The sequence below is a fragment of the Myxocyprinus asiaticus genome, chromosome 17 (genome assembly GCF_019703515.2).
Source record: "Myxocyprinus asiaticus isolate MX2 ecotype Aquarium Trade chromosome 17, UBuf_Myxa_2, whole genome shotgun sequence".
Classification (NCBI taxonomy): domain Eukaryota; kingdom Metazoa; phylum Chordata; class Actinopteri; order Cypriniformes; family Catostomidae; genus Myxocyprinus; species Myxocyprinus asiaticus.
In genome coordinates, this window is record NC_059360.1 from 32,397,939 (window position 1) to 32,413,782 (window position 15,844).

Sequence of the window (15,844 nt, forward strand, 5' to 3'; positions counted from 1 at the left end):
CTGTTCTATAAATAGTGCAGTGTGACAGCAAGTGAAATCAGGAATACAGTATTTGAAGGACAGCCAGAGGCATGAGAAGTAGAAAATCTTTAAAAACACATTTACACACACACTTTTTATAACACTTACTGTATGGCAATACAGCATGTGAATGTGTATTTCTATTGTATATGTTTGGGCACATGTCACCAGTAAATTATAAAAGTACATTATATATTGGTTTGTATGTGGATAGTCACATAGAATTTCAGCATGCAGTCTTGTAAACAATGCTTTGGTAGACTCATGTATAAAGACATCATAATGCTACAGGGAGCAGAGATGTCAGAAGATACTCCCTTGAGAAGTGGGATATTTAGTTCAAAGGGTACTGCTCTGATGTTCTGTTGCTATGGTAACATACACTAATAGAGAGTGTTTACATTATTCAAAGCTATAACACACATGTGTATTTCATTAAAAAATGCATAGCACTATTCACCCATCAGAGCCTGTGCTCTCACCCACACACTTCGAACCAAAGCACTCACCCACTCACTTGAGGTGGGGGGTTTGAGGGCCTTTTAGTACATTAACACTATCCTGTTAAAGGAATAGTTTACCCAAAAATGATAATTCTCTCATTAATTACTCACTGGTGCCTCAAACTCGTATGATTTTCTTTCTTTCTTCGACAGAGCACAAATGAAGATATTTTAATAGAGATATGATGTCTGTTGTCTATACAATGCAAGTGAATGGTTTCCAAATATTCAAGCTCCAAAAAGGACACAAAGGCAGCATATGGTAATTCAAAAACTCCATTTATGGTAATCCATAAAACAATTCATGTTTTCGAATACATGGATTAAACCACTGGAGTATAATGGATTACCTTTGAGCTGCCTTTACAGTATTTGCTTTTTGGAGCTCAAAAATTTTGGTCACCACTCACTTGCGTTGGACAAACAGACATCACGCGGTATCGCAATTAAAATATCTTCATTTGTGCTCTGCAGAAGAAAGAAAGAAAATCATAAGAGTTTAAGATGACATAAGGGTGAGTAATTAATGAGAGAATAATAATTTGTAGGTGAATTGTTCCTTTAATATAAAAAATGGCTTGTAAGAGAGGTTTACCGTATCTTAAATAGTATGAGTGAATGGGCTAAGGAATATCATATTAAGATGAACAGTGCTGGTAGTAACAGATTACATGTAACCTGGATTTTGTAATCAAGTACTTGTAATTGGATTAAATTACATTTTAAAATACTCATAATCGGACTACAGTTACTTTTTTAGAGATTACATGATTACATATTAACAAGGCAATGGCAGTAAATTTTTAATAATTTATTGATCATTTTCATATCAATATCATCATATTCATACCCCGAAGCGCAGTAGTCTCACAGATGAACATTTTGAGCATGTGCTCCTTCATGTTACAACAGTAACATATGCACCTCAGCTAAGGTATAGGTGATGGACAATTACTAGTAAGGGTTAAAAATAAGTGTGTCAGGGTTTTGAGCTGATAGCTTTGACCTAACAATGTCATTGCTGTTGATTTCAGGTTCATTACTGTTGGTTCATGTAATGTTTATGCACTTAAAATGAACTAGATATGTTTAAAAATATATATTATTTCTTATTACCTCACCAATGGTGTGCAGATCACACTTTGAACTTAATTGCTTCAAAGGATCTAGTGGATGCCATCTCTTAAGGGTCCTGCCTGCATGGCAAACAATAGTTAACACAATTGTCGGTGGAACTCTGCTTTTTTTATTTTTTTATTTTCTGCTCTTTTAGAATATTCTTGCTGTTCAAAAGATATCTTGCACCTCAGCTTTGGAACAGGCTATGGACTATCAGTAAGCAGTAAGGGTTAAAAAAAAGTTCATTGTTTTTAGATGAAAACTTTGACCTATGCTATGTTGTTGCTGTTGATTTTATGGTCATTAATTTTCGTTCATTTATTATAATTTTATGTTGACTTTATGGTCATTAATGTTCTTAATGCTGCTATTGTTTTATGCACTTAAAATGAACTTGACGTCTCACTGTTTTGAATTATAAACTTTGGCCATGCACTGTCATTGCTGTTAGAGTTAATGTTTATTTCATATGAAATCTCTGATGCACTTTTTAAAAATGTCATAAGGAGCTCTTTTTGTGAGGCTCTTTTTGTTAATAATAATGAATGTAATACATTTTCTTCCTGTTTGTACTTTTATATTAAAATGATTATCCTACTCAAATGCATGTGACATAAAATAAAATAGAATTAGGTTGAAAGTAATCCAAAAGTAATCAAAAAGTAGTCTGATTAGATTACCAAAAAATGTAATCTATGAGATTACTTTACTTTACATTTTGTCATGTAATTTGTAATCAGGTAATTAATCTGCCCCAAGATGAAAACACTGAAAAAATTGAACCTGCAATTGTTGGCTCAAGGATTTATTTCTACTTGATCTAAGCCATTCAAATTACTTTCATTAGTCTTACCTAATCTGTCAGGACAAATTAGTCTCATTATTTTGTTTTTTTATTAGAAGAAAACCAGTTAATTTAGATGTTACCACACGAAGAAGTTCCCTGAAAAAACATTTCAATAAAGATATATTTTAACCAAAAAGTTTACCTGCTTTCTTTGGACAAGAGTTTCCCTACAATTATGATCATTTGTATGTTTTTGTATTTTTCCCAGTTTCATGAATTGTTTTGTGCCTCATAATTGCGTTAAATTAAATACACATATTTTTGTCTGCAAGAGTAGAAATGTTTAGAAATTTTTTAAAAACCAAGACTATAAAAGGTATGTGCTCATACAGAAATTGATTTCAAAAATAAGCACCCTGAGAAATATTGACTGGAGAAAAGAACTAGCCCGCTCCCCTATTTTAGAGACATTATATCAGGGTGTTGAGAAACTGTTCAAAACTGTTTGCTCCCTCCGCTGGTATAATTCTATAGCACCGCGTAAACAACCGCGTGAGTCCCCCGCCCCTTCCCTTCTCTGCGCGAGCGCTCCTCTCTCTGCGCGTGCTGCTGCCTGCTGCCAGTTCCGTGTTGGCCGCGAGTTTACCAGCAACGCACTGCCTGCACTCGCTCAGTCCATCGCCGGGTTGCAATGATGTGACTCCGTCCGGGTTTTCAGAAAACAATTTTTTTTTTTGTCTCTATTGACGGCCCAGAACAGAACGATGCGAGGGGATTCATAACGGTGAGTGTATTTCGGATGCCCAGGGAACGTGGAAATCTGCGCTACGTTATTGCTTTGGGGGGCAAAGAGTGTTTGTGTATCTGTGCGTGTAAAGTTTGAGGAGGGGAGAAATTGTGTCATGTGTCGCGTCGGTATCGCAGAGGCTTGGCTCCCGTAGGTCCGCTCTTGTGGTGCGGATAGATAAATTATTCTAGAATGTAAAAACGACGTCGCAGCCGAGCTCAACTTGCCATGTGTTATCATTTTCATGGGAATGACGTCACGCAGTCCTTGACGCCCGTGCGCTCGGCTCGCGCTGATGAGATAACGGGACTGTAACAGCGTGTGTCAAACTGCACGATTTGTATACACACTAAAAGCTTTTTTTGGAAAAGTAATTGTTTATAACGCGTTTATAACTGACACATCGGCTGCTGTTATTAGCGTAGCAGCTTGTGAGTTGCTGTATATGTAATACGTAAAAGGCAGAGCGCATCGCCACAACTACGTCATCATGGAAAATGACTGAACGATAAAGGTGTGTTTCTGCCTCACTGTAACAGTACACTGTAAAACTGTTTGAAGGCAGATGGCAGCATTTCTAATAATCCTTAAATGATAGCCTAAAACATTTAGTGCTGACCCACTGAAAATATTGTTTAATAATCTGTGATCTGTTTTTGTTGTTGTTGTTGTTTGTTTTTTAGGGGAGTGGGGTGAGTTAGCAATGAAATGATGCTCTTAAATAGTCTAGAATACTTTGTTATGCGTGCACATCATGCAAAAAAAAAACAAAAAAAAAAAACAAACAAACAGAAACAAAAACAAATTGGGGGTGCCCATATCCTGGCTGCATCTTGTGGTTATTCTGTGATCACACAACCTTATATCATCAAGCCATTGAAAACTTCTCAAAAGGACTCTTGAAATGACACACCCTCAGCATTCCCCATCTCTCCTGACAGGGACTTTCCCAACAAGCTTTCAGACTGAAAAGAGTACAGAGCCCAGCCTACAGCTGTCTGATACATGATTCAGGGGTTCAGCCTATGTCTGGTTTGAGTTAGACAGGTTTCAAAACAGAATGTGTGGTGTAATCGTTTTTTGCTACTTTACAGTAAAATGTGACTGAAAAGTCACTGAAGGTTGGTTATATATATTCCTAAAAGTGAACAAACATATAGATTGATTTTTTTTTGGTGTGTGTGTGTGTGTGTGTTTTAACTAGGGTCACTGTCTGAACAATAATGCCTTCAAAGTTGAGTTACACCAGCCTCAAAACTGAGGTGATAAGGAAATCACCGTGGCAACCCTGTGTTGGTGCACAGGTAGCATTGTGACTCTAGAGTGAGATCTCCTGACCTCTGTGACCTCTGAGTCAAGATGGCAACGCAGCGAAAGCACCTAGTCCAAGATTTCAACAGATACATCACCTGCTCAATTTGCCGTGGATACCTTATCAAGCCCACTGCTGTCACAGAATGCCTGCACACCTGTAAGTCATCCATTTGTCTCTTACTAGCTCATCCTCTTTATGCCATATCCCCCTATTTTTCTTTCCTGAGAATAAAATCACATCAACAGAGTATCTTGGTCCCTCCTCTCCTTAAATCTCTGCCTGACGTGTCTCATATTTTTACTGTATCCGACTCCACATTATATTCCATTGCTGTCATCAAAGTCTATTAACTGTTAAACATCCAAATTCTTTCCACCTTTGTCTTACCCACCTGAAAGCCTCCAGATGTTTGGCAGATAGAGAAAAGCCCTGTCCCAAAAACTTGCCCACTTGGCTAGTTGTGTGGCATATTTCCTTTTTTTGGCCACAGTGTGCAAGTAGACCTGAAGGCTGAGTGTGCATATGACTTTTGATTGTATGGAGGGACACTCGTAGACTTAAAGGGATAGTTCACCCAAAAATTCACTCACTTTCATGTCATCCCAGATGTGTATGACTTTCTATCTTCTGCTGAACACAAACTAAGATTTTTAGAAGAATATTTCACCTCAGTAGGTCCTTTCAATGCAAGTGAATGGTGGCCAGAACTTTGAAGCTCCAAAAATCACATAAAGGCAGCATAAAAGTAATCCAAATGACTCCAGTGGATAAATATATGTCTTCTGAAGCGATGCAATCGCTTTGAGTGAGAAACAGATCAATACTGAAATCATTTTTTACTATAAATCTCCAATTTAAGTTTTAGAAAGTGAAAGTGGAGATTTATAGTAAAAAAGACATAAATATTGATCTGTTTCTCACCCATAATTATCATATTGCTTCTGAAGACACGGATTTAACCGCTGGAGTCATATGGATTACATTTATGCTGCCTTTATGTGATTTTGGAGCTTCAAAGTGTTGGTCACTACTCATTTACATTGTATGGACATATAGAGCTGGAAAAAAAATGGTTTGTGTTCTGCAGAAAATTGGATGTCATACACATCTGGGATGGCATGAGATTGAGTAAATGATGAGAGAATTTTCATTTTTGGGTGAACTAAACCTTTAAAGATGTTGGTGCCATATGCGACAGCTGTTTTTGTAGTTGTTCTCAGAAGACTGATTGTTGTTAGTAGTGGTAACTGTTAAATAGCCAACTTAAAATAATAACTAACTAAATAGTTTACCCATCTTTTAATTTATCATCACACCACTGGATATTTTTAGTGTAATGTGTTAATAAAAATATGTACGTTTTTACAGGGTTAGATTGTGTGAAATGAATCATAAAACATTTCTTTTTACTCCTTTGGACTTTCAATACTTTGCACATTAAATATGTTAAATAGGTGAAACATTTAAACTGTGAAATTGCATTGTCAATAATTGCTATAAAATATTAAATATAAGCCATTTCTTTCTACTTTGTTCCTCAATACACTGCACAAAAACGTAATTCTATAAACCTGTGTGATCCATTAATAGCTTCTAATACAAACCCTTTAAATCATATGCTTTGGCTTGTAATTTATGTAAGACAAAATCAGTACCAGTATGTGGTTTCATACAAAAATAAAAGCATTAAAATATATCAAATACTTCAAATACATAAACACATGTACAGATGAGACAGAAACAGTCATAGTAGTTTATAAAACAGTATTTTACATTTTTAAACAACACTTAATAAGTTGTATTTTGTCCGCCACACTGGCTGATAAATTACCAAAATCACCAGCAGTATTAGGCAAGAACAAACAAAATAAGGTGATTATTAGGCAAGAAGGAGAACAAACAGGCATACAAATATACATAAGTACTTATTTCGTAATTGTGATGCTGCTATTAAGTCATCCCAAACAGTGGTGAACATTAACGCTTAATATTGAATATATTCATATATATAGGGCTACAACAATAACATATGCTGCACGTACGCTTTACTATCTGATTATAATGAACTTACATTGAAAAGCTTTCCTTGATGTCATCTTGGCGAAAACATGCTACTTTGCTTGCGTTGGAGGGGTGTGGGCTCCTGAAAGTGATGAACTCTGGGATACACTTTGCCTGAAAGACTGCTCAGAAGCAGTATTTGGCCTTGTGTGGATTTAGTATGGTTTAAATGCACTGGGCTTTGGCATGTTTTAGTAGTCTTGCAGACTTACTCTGTGCCACGTGCACGTACACTTAAGTGGGCAAGACTGTAAGTGTGGGTATTGGGACTGGGCATAAGTGAGTATAATAGGTCAAATTTCATGACGGAGCTGCTGTCTGGGTGTTTGTCTGTGAGGAGCGTGACAGAGGTCTCTTAGGAGAGTCAATAGACTTTAAAACACCATTGTATGTGTGTGTCCAGATTCCAGAGACCTTGACCTGTTACACTTAAAAGTGGCACTCAATCAAGTGACTCTCTTAAGTGATATTTGATTTGAATGATTTTTAACCTCACTGAACTGAGTCAAATATGAGCCACCATTTAGCCAAAGATGTTGTGTGGTTTTTTAAAATATTTTGACCACATATCCTCTAATTTGTTACTATTTCTTTCCTCCTCGTATTCTGCTCTCTTCATGCAGTTTGTAAAAGTTGTATTGTTCAGCACTTTGAGGAGAGTAATGAGTGTCCGGAGTGTGGGATACAGGTCCATGAAACCAATCCTTTAGAGATGCTGAGGTACCTATACTCACTCACACATACACAGATTAAATACACACACATACTTTATGTTTTAAATGGTTTCTTTGCTTCTCTTTCTGCAGGATAGATAAGACCCTGGAGGAGATCATCTTCAAGCTAGTGCCTGGACTTAGAGAGAGTGAGATACACACAAACACACACACTGTCCTCTATAATGCATGTCAGAGCTGTGGATGTACTGTGGTTGTGTTTTGGAGTTTATAAGAGTTTATAAATCGGTAAACTGTTTCTTAATGTACTTTCCTTTAAATGATTGTGTTTCTTTACTAGAGGAGGAACAACAGGAAAGGGATTTTTGGAATAAAAATAAGACAAAAACAAATGAAGGTAATAATTAAACTAATTCATTCTAATGCATTGCATACATTCACACATATAATCAAACTTTCACATACATATGCATCCATGCACACATAATCACACATACATACATGTGCAAAGGATCTTATTGTGTTGTCATTACCAATTTACTTAAGGTAAACAGATATATTTCCTTTATCTCTATTCCAGATGGTCCCAGGGCTAAGAAAGCTCATTTGAGTGATGAAGAGGAAGATGATGGAAGGGGTGGAGACTACCACAGGAGTGATCCTCAGATCGCTATTTGTCTGGACTGTCTACGAAACAATGGCCAATCAGGAGAAAGCATAGTAAAGGTGCCTAGAGACAGCATAGTTAAATAAGTGGTCTGTATACTGTATCTTTCAATGTACATTTTTGGTGTATGTGTTTGTATTAGGCATGGGTGATATAAACAAAAATTTACTATTGTGGTATTCTTGAGATGTTTGGCGTCTAAAACGATATATATATACATATATGTTTATATCACAGTATTCACATTTTATGAAAGTAGTCAATTGTCATGTCAATTTCAATGAAATCATATTATTTAATATTTTATCAGTTTAGTCTAGTTGTCATTGTTTTTCAATCCAAGCCAAAAATGAGACTCCATTTCTTCTGTAGTTTCACCACTTAATTACGGTACAATATCCGTCCATCCGCGGCATAACCGCGTTAGAAACGATACTCAAAAATTTGTACCCACTGACAAATTGAACCAGTATATTACCCACCACTAGTTTGTATGTTTACAATTTGTATCTCTCATTTTTCTGCAACAGGGTTTAATGAAGAAATTCATCCGTTGCTCCACTCGTGTTACAGTGGGAACTATTAAGAAGTTTCTCTGTGTAAAATTGAAGCTGCCAAGCTCATATGAGGTAAAATATGGTTTTATTTTTCAGTTTTACTGGGCAGACCAGAGTCAACACAATCAAACTGAATTTGTGTTTGTTTGTTTGATTGTTTGTTTGATAGTACAGTAAAGATATTAATTAAGGAGTTCTTGATGAATTTGCCCTTCAGTTATGAAACTTTACATTGGCGGCCAGAAGTTTGGAATAACGTACAGATTTTGCTGTTTCGGAAGGAAATTGGCTCTTTAATTCACCAAAGTGTCGTTCAACTGAATACAAAGTATAGTCAGGATATTACTGATGTAAAAAACAGCACCATCACTATTTGAAAAAAGTCATTTTTAATCAAATCTAGACAGGCCCCATTTCCAGCAGCCATCACTCCAACACCTTATCCTTGAGTAATCATGCTAAATTGCTAATTTGGTACTAGAAAATCACTTGCCATTATATCAAACACAGTTGAAAGCTATTTGGTTTGTTAAATTAAGCTTAACATTGTCTTTGTTTTTGAGTTGCCACAGTATGCAATAGACTGACATGTCTTGAGGTCAATATTAGGTCAGAAATGGCAATAAAGAAACAGCTTTCTCTAGAAACTCAGCAGTCAATCATTGTTTTGAGGAATGAAGGCTATACAATGCTTGAAATTGACAAAAAACTGAAGATTTCATACAAAGGTGTACACTATAGTCTTCAAAGACAAAGGACAACTGGCTCTAACAAGGACAGAAAGAGATGTGGAAGGCCAGATGTACAACTAAACAAGAGGATACGTACATCAGAGTCTCTAGTTTGAGAAATAGACACCTCGCATGTCCTTAGATGACAGCTTCATTGAATTCTACACACTCAACACCAGTTTCATGTAGAACATTAGAGAGAAGACTCAGGGGTGCAGGCCTTATGGGAAGAACTGCAAAGAAAAAGCCACTTTTGAAACAGAAATACAAAAAGAAAAGGTTAGAGTGGGCAAAGGAACAAAGACTTTTATTGGATAATTGGAAAAGAGTGTTATGGATTTTAAATACATTGAACGTTTGTGGGATCAGCTAGACTGTAAGGTGCATGAGAAGTGCCCGACAAGACAACCACATCTATGGCAAGTGCTACAGGAAGCGTGGGGTGAAATGTCACCTGAGTATCTGGACAAACTGACAGCTAGAATGCCAATGATTTGCAAAGCTGTCATTGCTGCACGTGGAGGTTTTTTTGATGAGAACTCTTTGAAGTAGTTTAATTGTAATTGTTATAGTAATTTTTCACATTGTTAATATCTTGACTATACATTGTGATCAGTTGAATGCCACTTTGGTGAATAAAATTACCAATTTCCTTCCATAAGAGCAAAATCTGTACAGTATTCCAAACTTTTGGCCGCCAGTGTATATTAAATGAAAATTAATTTTTGGTGCATCTTTCCTGTTCTTTGCCACATTTCACTAAACGTGTAACACACATAATGCAGTTTCATATTTTCATGTGTAACACTCTGTGCTAATAACTTGCTCATAATTTGAATTGTTTAAACTCATGATTTGCCTACAGTGAAGTCCTTGGCTATACTGTATGTGTTTTCATGTGTGAGTGTGTTTCTTGCAGCTCGACGTTCTGTGTAATGGGGAGATCATGGGCAAAGACCACACCTTGGAATTCATCTATCGCACTCGTTGGAGACTACAAGGAGACAGCGTAAGTGTGTGTGTGTGTTTGACAGATCGAGTATTGAAAAGTTAGATTGATCCTAATTATGTGGGTGTGTGTGAGTCTGGGTGTGTTGGTGCACATGAGAAATGTGAACAGCTGTCGCTGAGTTGGTGGTGATTGTGGGGGGCAGAAGCAAAAAAACTGCTCACAGCTACTGACAGATCTATGAGTCATATTTCTCCAGTTACACTCACGCACACACTAGAGGTTGCCACAAAATCAGAGGACACAGCGATGCCCCTAGGTTTGCGTTTTTTCAACTAACTTGCGGGTTCCTGTAGCTCAACTGGTAGAGCATGGCGCTACCAAAGGCAAGATAATGGGTTCAATTTCCAAGGAACACACAAATTGATAAAATGTGTACCCTAAATCCACTGTAAGTCACTTTGGATAAAATTGTCTGCCAAATGTAAGTCTCCATTTTACGGACGCCATGAGAGGAGTGGACCTGTGAGTGGTAATTTGATAATTTTATTACTATTTGTGACATAAACCGATGAGATTCGATACACTCTGATTCTTAACTGTTCCACAAAGACAATATGTAAAAAAATTCAAAATCCTCGGGCTCTGGAGATATTAAAAGACACTTACGTGCTCGGGCTGATTCCCGGAGCAACGGACTGAAAGCCCCGGACTCAATTCGGATGGTGAACTGAAAGAAATCCGGCGTGAATTGATGAATGCTGATGAAAGTCGTTGCAGACTTGGAGGATCTGGCTGTAATTCGTCGATTGATTACCGCAATGGAGATGAAATTCTCTGAGTTGGTTACAAGATCTTCGGACATCGAGAGACGGATCGATTATCTGGAGTCATCGGAGAGGGAATTAGCTGCTAATCCACTAGCGACCAAGACAGATTTGGAACATGTTTTAGAAAAATTGGAAGATCTTGAGAATCGTAGCTGGCGAAACAACGTCCGAATTGTTGGAATTCCTGAGCATTAAGAAGGTCGAGATATGGTGAAGATCCTAGACGAGCTCTTCCCGAGTCTTCTTGACATAACAGGCCATAAGCTGGAAATCGATTGAGCTCACAGAGACCCGGCACGGAGATCGGCTGAGGGAGACAGGCCCCGATCAATTCTGGCCAAATTCCTGAGATCATCCGATAAAGATCTTGTGTTACACGAGGCGAGGAGCAAAGGAAAGCTTTCTTGGAAAAACCACAGCATTTTCTTGTTCCCAGACTTTGCGAATTCGACAAAAGAGAAACGTGATCGATTCAAGAAATGCAAGAAACTCTTACATCAACAGAAGATCACTTTTGCACTGATGTTTCCGGCCAAACTGAGAATAGTCTCGCTGTACATACACTTGACTGTCTGAGGAAGCTGGGCGCCATTTTTGTTTCTTTTTGTGTTGGTTCCGCCTAGTGGCAGGAGTTTGTTTTGTGGAATAACACTCCTTCAAGAAACTTTTGCATCGACGAAGGGTCGCTTTTACACTGAAGTTCCCAGCCAAATTGAGAATAGATACTAAGGATGGCCGCAAAATATCTACATGCCTACAACAAGCGATGTTTTTCATAAAACTGATAGACTGAGGAAGTCATGGAGTGTTTCTCACATGCCTCCAAGTGAGCTGTCTCACTGATCATACACTTGACCATCTTAGGAAGCTAAGTGCATTTTTTGTTTCTTTTTGTGCTGGTTCCATTGTTTTGTGGAATAACACTCCTTCGGGACAGTTGTGGATGAATCTGCTCGTTCTTTGTGCTTGTGCTTGTGCTTATTGACTATTGGCTGGAGTTTGTTTCGTGGAGTATTTTTTGCAAGACATTGGAAGGATTAAGTCATCTGCTTCACTCATGAACAGCCGGCTCTCTGAACATTCGTTTGACTGTCCGAGGAAACTGAATGGATTTTTTTTTTTGGCTGGTTCCGCTAGTGGCTGGAGTTTGTTTTGTGGAGGAACACACCTTCGAGACAGTTTTGTGAATGAATCTACACATTCTTTGTGTTTATTCTGCCTATTGGCTGGAGTTTGTTTTATAGATTATTTTCTGTTATGTAATTCTGTCTCAAAACTTTGTAAAAAAACACCGGACTCGAGCAATCTGATGGCAAAGTTGTTGCAGGGACTCTCGTAGGCGTACATGGACTGTTTGAGTTTAGAGGGATGGACGCCAGTTGGTGCTGTCGTGCGCGGGGTTAATGCGCACGTTTTTCTTTTTTCTGTTTGTTTGGTTCTGGGGGAAGTTCGGGGTTTGACTGTGGCACTAATGTTGGAATGTGGTCTTTATAATTTTATTTTTGACACACAATCTATTTTTCCTAATATGTCAAATGTTAATATGAGTGGATTATCTCTCTCCACGTGGAATGTGAATGGGTTGGGGCACCCCATAAAAAGAAAGAAGGCTATTTCTTTTCTTAAACGTAAGAAATATGATATAGTGTTTCTTCAAGAAACACATCTTTCCCTGCAGGAAGCTTAAAAATTTGGGAAGATATGGGGTGGACATGTTTTCTTTAGTGCTGGTTCAAGTAAGAGCAGGGGAGTCATTACATTGATTAGTAAACATCTACAATTCAAATGTCTCAAACAGATTAAAGATAAATTAGGAAGAGTCATTATTGTTTTAGCAGAAATTCAGGGGCAAAGTTTGATTTTGGCTAATATTTACGCACCTAAGGCTGATGATCAGGGCTTTTTTATAGATCTTGAAGGGATATTGCAAGCCGCTGGCACCCTTCATGATATAATATTGGGAGGAGACTTTAATCTTTTGATGGACTCATTCCTTGATCATAGTTAAGCAAAAGTGTGCAAGCCCCCTAAAACAACATTGACACCTCACAGGATGTGTAAAAATCTTGGTCTTACAGACATTTGGAGACTTTTAAACCCATCTGGTAGGGACTATAAATGTTTTTCATCAGTCCATAAGATTTTTCTAGAATAGATTTGTTTTTTGATATCTAAGTCCCTCATTTCTTCTGTCATTGATTGCTCAATTGGAAACATCTTAGTCTCAGATCACGCCCTGGTGAGTTTAGAGGTGTTGCCACATATGGAGAAAAAGAAATCATATAGTTGGTGCTTTAATGTATCCCTTTTGCAAAATCCTGATTTTCTGAAATTAATGTTTATAAGGAGACCAAATGGTCCTCAGTATCCTGAGTGGCTTGGGAGGCACTTTAGGCAGTTCTTAGGGGTCGGATCATACAGTGTGCCTCATTCATCAAAAAATCCAAAGCACGAGAACTTGTGGAGTTGGAAGAGAATATTAAAAATACTGAGACAGAACTGAAGTGCCGAATGTCGTCTGATGGCCTCAGAGAATTGACCCGATTGAAATACAGATATAATACAATATCAATTTGATAACATAGCGAAGTCCTTCATTTGGAATGGGAAATGTCCCAGATTACATTTCAGTAAACTGCATAGGCCGATTGATAAAGGTAGGCTAGGCCTACCCAAGATTTTGTTTTATTATTATGCGTTCGATCTTAGACATCTGGCTCATTGGTCGCTTCCACCTGAGAGAGCCCCTCCCTGGTTTTGTATTGAACAGGAAGTTCTTGCCCCTATTTCACCATTGCAAAGCCTTTCTGTCAAACTAATCGGAGAAGTTAAGTTACACCTCGTTATCTCGCATTTACACTCGGTATGGACAAAAGTGTCCAGAGTGTTTAATTCTGACATTTATTTAAATGTTGCCTCGAGCTTATGGCTTAACCCCAAATGATGTATTAATAAGTCTCCTTTCTGCTGGTCAGAGTGGATTGTGAGGGGGGTTACTACACTCAGTGACCTATATGAGAGTGGAGTGTTGAGATCCTTTGAAAATCTGGTTCAACATTTTGGGATCCCAGACCTCAGTTTTATAGGTATTTACAGCTGCGACACCTGCTCTGTACTATTTTTGGGAGTAGCATACACCCTCTAAAGCGGCAGATACTCTGGTGGTGATTACTGCTTTTGGAAAAGGTCATGAGGCATCAGTGTATTACTCCCTGCTAATTCAGAGTCAGGGAGACAGAGGTTCAACTTGGTATTGGAGGAGGGAGAGTGGGCTAGGATTCTAAAAAACATCAGGTCTGCATCTAGAGATGCAAGGGTGCGCCTTATGCAATTCAAGATTTTAAATAGATTTTATTGGACCCCCTATAGACTGTATAGGCTTGGTCTTAAAGACACACCCACCTGCTGGCGATGCCAATCAGAGGATGAGACATAAAAAATAATATTTGCCACTATTTGCTCTGGAGTGTAGATAGCACATACTTTGATTTGCACCAGGATGCAAATAGCATCCACCATAAATAAATTGACATGAAATATTGATTTGAGTTAAAATGATTTTATTTTGTGACAATTAAGAGACCACGGAGAGATAAAAGAGATATGACACTAGCACAGCGTAAGAGATTGGTTGCCAGAGACAGTGGTCAAATATACAGTTTTGCAGAAATATTTGACCGCCCAATGTAGTGATTGTCCAATCAGAATCAAGTACCAGAGAGCTGTGTAATAGAGTGCAACATTCTGGTTCTGAAAGTAAAAATCTCATAAATAACTTACCTACCGTGAGCTCCAAAGTTGTTAAACGATGTGTTATACTTATGTTGAAGCCATTAGTCCATGTTATTTCATATTCATTTAAAAAAATAAAAAAAATAATTGTTTAATAGCATTATTCCTGGTGAAGAGCTACACTACCTGTGAATCCTGAAAAGAAATATCCACCAGTCTGAGAGTCGTGGCAAACAAATGCGGCGACCGCCCACTCTCATGACACACTGTGAAAGAAGCAAACAAGTCTATCTCCCTAAACTCTGTATATTTTGCAATAAAATATATTGTTTCTATGCTTTAATAATCAAAATAAATAGTTTTATACTGTATATTATATTTATATATATATACTGTATATATAATTTTTTTTTTACTATGTTATTCACATTGCTTCATGGGATTGTAGTTCATTCCCTCATTACAGCTGCACTACATACCTTTGTGCCCTCTAGCGACATCTGTGGTTGAAACTTAAAATGGCAAGCAATTTGTTGAAGAACACTTTACGTGAGTCATGTTTCGAACTGCTCTTCTGGCAAAAGAATCTCATGATTTGAGCTTACCTGGACATTGCCTGTGTGTGATCACGACTGGGAGATACTCATAGCTGGAGTCATAACGTGCTATTTTCATGTTGATATTATTTTATACGATTAAACAATTAAATCTGAAATATTACTTGTTTTGATGAAGATAAACAACTTTCATATTTATGTATTTTGAATGAATGAATTTTACACTTACAGCGCTTTTCTGACACTACACTTAAAGCGCTTTTACATAGAGAACGGGACACAATCACCTCATTCACCACCAGTTACCAGTATATTTTAATATGATTATTCAAGTGTTTTATCTACTATTAATGTTTGTTTTGTACTACATTTGTCAATTTAAGAGGTGAAACTCATGATATGGCTGATATGAGTTCAATGGAAGACTTTTTTTTTTGTATTATATTGTACAGCCTCAGTTGATAATGCAAGTGAACTGTAATACTACAACAGTATGTCTTTGCAATGCACACAATAACATTGTAAACTAAAAACATAAAACGAGGATTCAATAA

At 37.5% G+C, this 15,844-nt stretch overlaps 1 protein-coding gene across 3 annotated transcripts in view; it reads left to right on the plus strand.

The window, feature by feature from the left end:
- The first annotated feature begins 3,030 nt into the window (after window positions 1–3,030).
- Window positions 3,031–15,844, plus strand: part of LOC127455559 (polycomb group RING finger protein 5-A-like) — a 61,076-nt gene continuing 48,262 nt past the window's right edge. For 2 of the 3 annotated variants that reach the window (XM_051723558.1, XM_051723559.1), the window contains exons 1-8: window positions 3,031–3,214; window positions 4,422–4,688; window positions 7,217–7,313; window positions 7,400–7,455; window positions 7,608–7,664; window positions 7,848–7,993; window positions 8,465–8,563; window positions 10,142–10,231. In XM_051723558.1, coding sequence (XP_051579518.1) covers window positions 4,577–4,688; window positions 7,217–7,313; window positions 7,400–7,455; window positions 7,608–7,664; window positions 7,848–7,993; window positions 8,465–8,563; window positions 10,142–10,231 — 657 coding nt within the window. In that variant the 5' untranslated portion in view covers window positions 3,031–3,214; window positions 4,422–4,576. The remainder of the gene's footprint in view (window positions 3,215–4,421; window positions 4,689–7,216; window positions 7,314–7,399; window positions 7,456–7,607; window positions 7,665–7,847; window positions 7,994–8,464; window positions 8,564–10,141; window positions 10,232–15,844) is intronic. The other variant, XM_051723557.1, reaches the window with a different exon arrangement.